At 46.0% G+C, this 7,918-nt stretch overlaps 1 protein-coding gene across 3 annotated transcripts; it reads left to right on the top strand.

Annotated features, from left to right (window-relative positions):
• Positions 1-844: 844 nt before the first annotated feature.
• Dmrt2 (doublesex and mab-3 related transcription factor 2) lies at positions 845-7,487 on the top strand. 3 transcript variants are annotated; one of them, XM_020186526.2, is made up of 5 exons: positions 845-1,239; positions 1,956-2,518; positions 3,977-4,079; positions 5,766-5,846; positions 6,210-6,339. In XM_020186526.2, exons 2-4 carry the CDS (start codon positions 1,991-1,993, stop codon positions 5,819-5,821), a joined length of 687 nt encoding a protein of 228 aa, XP_020042115.2. In that variant the 5' UTR covers positions 845-1,239; positions 1,956-1,990; the 3' UTR covers positions 5,822-5,846; positions 6,210-6,339. The 3 variants fall into 3 exon arrangements, with proteins under 3 accessions (XP_020042115.2, XP_073908071.1, XP_020042114.1); XM_074051970.1 differs by lacking the exon at positions 5,766-5,846 and having other exon boundaries at positions 6,210-7,487; XM_020186525.2 differs by lacking the exons at positions 845-1,239; positions 1,956-2,518; positions 3,977-4,079 and having other exon boundaries at positions 5,771-5,846; positions 6,210-7,487.
• Positions 7,488-7,918: the final 431 nt, after the last annotated feature.

Raw genomic sequence — 7,918 nt, 5'->3', positions numbered from 1 at the left:
AAGAAAGTTCTTTTTCTTTGTAAATAAACTCATGCACACTAAAATGCAATCATCCTTTTCCCCCCTCTAAAAGAGCCTTGTTCAAATGCATGTTTAGAGTGAATATATTGTACCTACATTTGTTACCGGCGTGCATTTCCATGCTTTCCCAAATTAATTGTGATAGCTGTTGACATAGCAGAAAAATGTCAGTGACTTGTAGTTGACTTGGCCACCTGCCTCACAAGCTCGGTGAAAGTTAACCGGGAACTACTTTGTATTTACAGGATAAGGGGTGCTATCCACAAAAACACCTACAGGTCATTTGCACCCTAACTAGGCGTTGTGGTGCAAGACAACATCGATTTATTCTTGCAGAGGGAAGGACGCCGCTGTGCGCCGCTTTAGTGGCCTCATCTCGACGCCCAGCTTTGCAATGATTGAGTCGCAGAAATAATGGCGATGGATCATAATAACAGAGACCCATACTAGCCTTTCTGATCTCTGCCTCATCATTGATTACCTTCTCTTGTGGATAACGTGACTCATAAGAATGTGTCCTTGCTTGTTACCTAGTCCGCGAGATAAATTGCGACTTCTCCTCCGCAGGCGCCATCACAGTTCAGTTTTAGATTCTGGACCAAGGGACCCCGCTGCATCGAAGGCCCCGCCGGCACTCTAGCCGAGCGCAGCAGGGAGGCGCGCAGAGACCCGGAGTGGGGGGGGCGGGGGCGCCCAGCCTGCTTGCTTCGGCCAATCAGCGTGCACACCGCCTGACAACCCGCCAATTAGAGGGCGCGGAGCTGGGGCGGGGCGAGTGGATAATACTGGGAAGGGGAACAGAGGCTGGAAACTGCAGCGAGTGTCTCTGCGCCCTGCGTGCGGCTGGCAGCGTCTTTCAGCTGCAAGAATCCGCGATCTGTTCTAGGCCTGGGCTGCCGGACCCTTCCCGTACAGCTTGGGTCACAGGAAGTCCAAAGCGGCCTCAGCGACGTGAAACGCCCCAGGCTGCAGAGGACAGAACAGAACTTGGCAGAGTTCGGGATGTGCCGGACCAGGACTTGATCCACCTCCTCCTCCTTGCCCCTTACCTCCCACCCCAATTCAGTGGGCTCTGGGTCTCCTACTGTCAGCCCCCGATTTTCTGGCACGGGGTGGCGATCCCGATTTCTGTTTGCATGCACAGTTTGCAGCCTGAGAGCCAGATCCCAAAGCTGGATATCTTTTTACTCAGCTGCTAGACTGGGCCTCAAAGTCTTGGTGAGTGCTGTGATGTCTCTGGGGTGTCAGGGAGGGCAAAGGGTTTGAATCATCTTTCTTTATTATTTTTGTTTGACATGGATGCCTTGCTTAAAAAAGATGAAAACAAGCTCCATGTACACAGAGCCCGCGCGACTCAGCCCTATGCTGCCCAAGTCCCTGATGCTGCCGTGGGCGTCTGTGGCTTTATGCCTAGTGTCCCTCTGGGGCTTTAATGAACAGCAGTACGTTGGTTTTCAATTGACTATTTGGGGGGAGGGGGATTATGAAAAGACCTCGTCAGGATCCTTGTGGTAGTGTTGGCAAATGGAGCTTTCGGGAAACATGGTCTGAAGGATCCTTTGTAATCAGAAGCATTTATGTCGTTATATTCATCATGTCCATACTAGTTGGGTATGGGGAGGCTTGACAAGTAGCCTAGGCCGGCTCAGGAGGACACAGTACTTTTGTACGGGAAGTCAGTAAGTTACTCGGGACTTGAGGTCAGGTGCTCACAGAACACTTGGAATTAATAAAATAAAACTCTTGTTGGCTTGTGGATTCCTGGGGTCCCTAGAGATACAAGAAAGACGCGTGTGGCCTGGAGGGGAGGGACATGTAGAGAACAGGGTAAGTCAAGGCAGGAAGCGGGCATACTAGAAGTTCTGGGCCCAAGACTCAGGGACCGTCCTGACGGCGGCGGGCGGGTCTTTGAGCGTCTTTGTGTCTCCCCACAGCGTGGGCAGCTGAGTCGAACGAGGCACCTCGCGCCATGGCCGACCGGCTGGCAGGCCCGGGAGCCGGGGACTGGGAGATCGACGTGGAGAGCCTGGAGCTGGAGGAGGAATGCTGCGGGGCGCCGCCGCTGCCATCGCCTCCCGGACCCAGCCCACCGGCTGCGGAGGAGGATGGCGAGGACGAGGAGGAGGACGACGACGAGGATGAGGACGCAGAGGAGGAGGGCGATCGCGAGGAGGCGGGCGCGTCGCCAGGGGTGCCAGGCGAGCCAGAGCAGCAAGGAGGACTGCCGCCGAGGCCATCGCCAACGCCTCTGGCGCTGCCAGCCACAGCGGGTCCCCCAGAGCGCGGGGTCATCGCGGCCAGCAGCGCGGAACCGCGCAAGCTGAGCCGCACGCCGAAGTGCGCTCGGTGCCGCAACCACGGCGTGGTGTCCTGTCTCAAGGGCCACAAGCGCTTCTGCCGCTGGCGAGACTGCCAGTGCGCTAACTGCCTACTCGTGGTGGAGCGCCAGCGCGTCATGGCCGCCCAGGTGGCGCTCCGGAGGCAGCAGGCCACCGAGGTGCGTACCCGCCCCAGACCCGGGGTGCGCCGCGCCCGTGCGTCCTGGGCCACAGTGGGTGTGCGGAGCTGCAAATGACTGGATGGGGCAGCTTACCCCAGCTCCTCGGTGGCTTAGAGTCTCGCGGCGCCTGGCACTTCCTGAGAAGGGTGGTGCGTTGTCTTCTGTGCCCATGCAGACCTGCAACATCAGGAGGGAGGGAAAGGCTCACTTGGGACGGATGAGAAGGTCATTTTTAAAAATACATATTTCAAAGTTAATTTTTGTGGAGGCAGGGGCCGAGGAGAGTGGTTGGCACAGTTTGAAGCATCCAGATCGAGCCTGGTCACTGCATCGCGAAAAAGCCGCACGCGGCATTCGGTGCCTTCAGTAGTCCACTGTCGCCTGCCCCTTTTAGAGATGAGACAAAAAGTGCGTGAGAAGCTAGGCGTTCGAGGTCAAGCGCTACCGTCCATGCGCACCGCCAAAGAACCCGCGTGGGGGACCCTCTGCCGCCTCCATCTGGGGCTTTGGTTGTAAGGTTATCTTCATTAGAGAGGCTGGGAGTTTATATTTCCGTGCGTTCTTGCACAAGGAATTCTTTGGTCAGGAAGGCTTCGCAGAGCCTCCCCCAGACTCAGGGAAGATTTTTATTTTTTATTTTTAAATTCCAGGTAGGTGTTGGGGATGGAACCCAGAGCTTCTTGCATGCTAGGCAAACTCTCTGACACTGAGTTACTTACCCAGCCCCAGGGAGAAGCTTTTGATTTTACCTTTTTGGCACCGAGGGGCTGGGAAGTAGGTCACTATATATAACAAAGTAAGTGTCTCCAAATGAAAGTTTCCTGAGGGCCCCAGAGAGCAAGCAAAACCCCAAAGTGGCCCTGGTCCAGTGTTGGGCATGAGGAGTTAGGTGTCACATGCCCTGCGCTCCTAAGCTTTCTTGCAGCCCACTGGGTTGGACCTGGATGTGGAAGGTCCCAGTAGCCTGCTGACCTGGTGGTGACAGGAGCACTGGTGGGTGGGTGGAGAAGGGGGGCCCCTTATTCTGAGTTCCATTGGATTTTACATGCACACACAGGAGGACCAGCTTCTGCTCACTCCCCAGCACACCATCATCTCTGTCTTATTTTGGAAGAAACCCATCCTGTCTTACTGCCTAAAGGCAGGTCCTAGGTCTTCTCTCCTGATGTCACCTTATTTTTCACCACAGGTTTTCTGTTGGGAGGCTATAGGGTTACTGCTAGAGAAAGCCAGGGACCCTGCTCACCAGTGACAGACTTCCAAGGGAGCCACCAGCTGTTTGCCCTGTGATTAAATGGGGGTGCTCATATTAATTTGGTTGGAATAATTTTTCACATGGGATGGCGAAATAAATACATTTAGGCTGAGGAGGGTTCTAGATACTTTACCAATGCCCCTTCCTTCTTTCTCACACCTTTTTCAGGGCTTTATTAATTATGTTTCTTGTATTTACAGGACAAAAAGGGACTTTCTGGGAAACAGAATAATTTCGAACGCAAAGCAGTGTACCAGAGGCAAGTCAGGACACCCAGTTTGCTGGCCAAAAGCATTTTGGAAGGTAAAACAACGCCAAATTATTCCTTAGCCTTTAAATCAAGCTGAGTAACACTCATTTGGGCACATGCTGTATTTATTAAACTGTGAAGGGGTTGTCTTTAGGGGAAAGTAATTTTTATTAGAAAGTTTTCCTCTAGGAAGGAAACTATGATTCAGGAAAATGCATCTCTTTTGCCTGCTAAAGTTTTTGTCACCATTAAGAATCTTGATAATTTTGTTGTCTTCCTAGTTAATGGGTTAAGACAGAGTGCATGTGAAATTTGCTCCTTTGAGAAGGACATATTGTACACTACCAAGTGATCCTAGAGCAAATGTTTTGGAATGAAAGAAATTAATTAAAACCCTAACCTAGCTAGGCATATGCACTTTCCTTAGTTGTAGTGGGAGTAAAAGTCAAGCCAGGAGGTAACAGCTACCCAAGATCAACGAACACTTCTAGTCTGGGGGCTCAACTTCAGACTCCACCCTTTTTCATTGTACTGTTTTCCTTCCTCAATAATTAGATAATTGCTATTATTTTACTTTGTTTGCCATCTTTGACAGTCAAGGTTGTAGAATCTGAAAACGACTTTAAATAAAATAAGCAAGGTAGAGGTTAATTTGAGCTGGGTGAAGTCTAATTCTCTCCACGTTTTCACTTTCTGGAAAGCCTGTTCTGTTAATTTTTCTTAATACATTACTGATTTTCTAAACATCTCAGTTTAGGTATGGAATTTATTTATTGACCTACTAAGTAATATATTGAATGTATTTTCAATACATTTTCTTTTGACTTCTTTAAGTTTTTTTTACATTCATCTAAAAGAAAGTTTATATTTGCTTTAATCACTGCCACTTCATAAAGTTCAGATTGAAAAGTAGATTTTTTTTCTTAAAGTGGACATTTGAGTTCTGTTTTTTCTTATGTGGTTCTGAATTAAGTTGGTTCTGGATAGGTTTTAAAGTTTGTGTCTCACCCCATTCTGTGCACTTCTGACCTTGGAGAGGGTTCTCATAAATTTAAAATGAGTTTGGTTACAAACCGGGTAAGCAGATTTATAGCCATAGGAACCACGTTGATAAATTGAAATTTTGCCAAAGCAATTTGAGAAGGTTGAGGACTAAATGAATAGTAAATTCAAGTAAATAACTTCCTGGCGAACACTTGGCATAGAAATGGAAACATTAATTTTCAAATTTTATTTTATTTGCAAATGAGTACAATGGGTTTGTCACTATATAAACACAAATATCATAATGGATCCTTTAAACAAATTTGATAGTGGTGAGTGTTTGGGAATGATGAAATACTCAAAGTATTTTGTGCCACCAGAAATTCTATTTATGTTACACTAATCTTTGTTTTTGACTTCATCTCTATTCATGAAATGTGTGACGATTTAATCTTTGGTCTAATGATTGCTTGTTTAACCATTATGGTATCTGGCCAACATGGTTGGAGCTTGGGAAAAAGATGCTTTAAATCTGTTATTTTCAATAGAGCAGGGAACCTTCCCTCCACATTTTGTTCTGTTTTGCTTTATTTGTACTGGTAGTCAGAGGAAGGCCTGGTTAAATTGTTCATTTCAGAGTGTGTTTGACTAGTTAACAGCTCTTTTCAATTTTCTGTGCTTCTCTGTTTCCTTAAGTCTTTTTTCTTTTTCTCCTCCACTAAACTCCTTTAACTTTCTTTTTCTTTTTTTCCTAGTTCTCCTTGGATTATTCTACAACTGTAACAATCTGTACATAATGACGCACCTTTAGAAAATAAAAGTGACATCAGCTCTAGGTATAGCTATCTTTTTTAATACTGAAAAAAGTTGACATGGATAATAAAACATTGACTGAGCCAGATGGGTAGCCTGTTATTAAATCAGTCAATAAAGTACACCTGTCAAAGCAGGCAAGCAAACAAAACTATACCAATAAAAACAATAGTAACAAAAAAATTAAAATATGGATATCTTTCCTCCAAAGGAAACCATCATGAATTGAGCCTATATTTTTCTTTCTGTATAAAAAATATTAGTGTTATAGAATTGTAAACAATTGTTCAATCTCTTTGTGATTTTTTTTTTTTTGCCTGCTGGGTTTTTAGATTTTTCTTCCCTTGATGTTAACATCTTTCCTATGCAATGTTTGCTTATTTTAGGCTATCGCCCCATAACAGCGGAGACTTACCTGGGAGGGACCTTACCTCTCCCTCCCCCAGTTAGTGACAGGATGAGGAAAAGAAGGGCCTTTGCCGACAAAGAGTTGGAGAACATTATGCTGGAGAGAGAATATAAAGAGAGGGAGATGTTGGAGACTTCCCAAGCTGCTGCCTTCTTCCTGCCCAACCGAATGGTACCTGGATCTGAATACAACTCCTATAAAAGTGCCTACAGCCCCACACCAGGGGAGCCAAGCAAGGATTTCTGCAATTTTTTGCCCACCTGTCTTGATTTCACCATGCAGTATTCAGGGTCTGGGAATATGGAACTGATTTCTTCTAATGTCAGTGTGGCCACGACTTATAGACAATATCCATTGTCCTCAAGATTTTTAGTTTGGCCTAAGTGCAACCCCATTAGTGATACCCTTCTCTACCAGCAGTGTCTGCTCAATGCCACCACCTCAGTTCAGGCCCTGAAACCTGGGGCCAGCTGGGACTTGAAGGGAACCCGAGTCCAGGAGGGGCTCAGTGCAGAACATGACATGATGTCTCCGAAACTGGAAGGTTCCTTGGTGCTGCCTCACACTCCCGAGGTCCAGACCTCGAGAAGTGACCTTCAGGGTCACCAGGCTGTCCCAGAGAGGTCTGCTTTCTCCCCACCCGGACAGAATTTCTCTCCCATTGTTGACACGGACTCTCTGGCAGCTCAAGGGCACGTCTTAACCAAGATCAGCAAAGAAAACACCAGGCACCCCCTGCCACTTAAACATAATCCATTCCACTCACTATTCCAGCAAACGCTTAATGACAAATCAGGTCCTGAGATGAAAACACCATTTGTCAAAGAGGCCTTTGAAGAGACCCCAAAGAAACACAGAGAGTGTTTGGTCAAGGAGAACCAGAAATACACATTTACAATAGATAGATGTGCAAAAGACCTTTTTGTAGCCAAACAAGTTGGAACAAAACTCTCTGTGAATGAACCGCTGTCATTTTCTGTTGAGTCTATTCTTAAGAGGCCTTCATCTGCCATCACTCATGTCTCTCAGTGAATTGCTGCTTACATGGGAAGCTGGATTTTCTGTAGACTCAGAGAATTCCTGCCATATGCTTATTTTTTTAAAGTTAAGATGTTTGTATAAAGAAATTTCTAATGTAAATGATGATGATTCCTACAAATTCTATGTATTCACCTGCATGTACCTTTTCTTATCACATAAATATATTTAAAGTTAGAAATTGCTTAATGTGCAAATTGTAAAGTTCCATGCTTTACACAGCATTTCAAAAAGCAATAAATTCAGCACTATCTTCTAATGACCCAGGATTTGCTGAAGCAAATACATGTCTCTGTCTAGATGAAAAGGTTAATGTCCTTGAAATGTTCTTTATTTTTCTATAATTCTATGTATTTTCAAGTGATCTTAATGGTCACTGGGGTCATAGGATAACTCTTAAAATGCTTTAGTTTTGCACTTTTTTTTCCCTTTGCAGTGGTGTGGGTGCGGTAGCATAGATAGAGTAAGCATTCTGTCACTGAGCTATATCCACAGTCCTCCTTTTGCATTTTGAAGGACTTAGAGGCAAAAACAAACAAACAAAACAAAAAGCTTTAAGAAGACTGTTGGGGCTGTTTGCGTGTTTATAGAATCATAATTTCATGTTGTTGGACAAAGCTGAATTAATTTGGAGGGAAATCAAATGTA

Source organism: Castor canadensis, chromosome 13 (assembly GCF_047511655.1).
Source record: "Castor canadensis chromosome 13, mCasCan1.hap1v2, whole genome shotgun sequence".
Lineage (NCBI taxonomy): Eukaryota > Metazoa > Chordata > Mammalia > Rodentia > Castoridae > Castor > Castor canadensis.
Note: the sequence above shows the minus strand (reverse complement) of the source record. Positions and strands in the feature narration are given on the sequence as shown.

Excerpts from the sequence above, each read along its gene's own strand:
- Dmrt2 (XM_074051970.1), top strand. The coding sequence starts at position 1,991 with ATGGCCGACCGGCTGGCAGGCCCGGGAGCCGGGGACTGGGAGATCGAC. Across the intron at positions 2,519-3,976 it reads GGAGGCAGCAGGCCACCGAG|GACAAAAAGGGACTTTCTGG; the intron begins GTGCGTACCCGC and ends TTGTATTTACAG. Across the intron at positions 4,080-6,209 it reads GGCCAAAAGCATTTTGGAAG|GCTATCGCCCCATAACAGCG; the intron begins GTAAAACAACGC and ends TGCTTATTTTAG.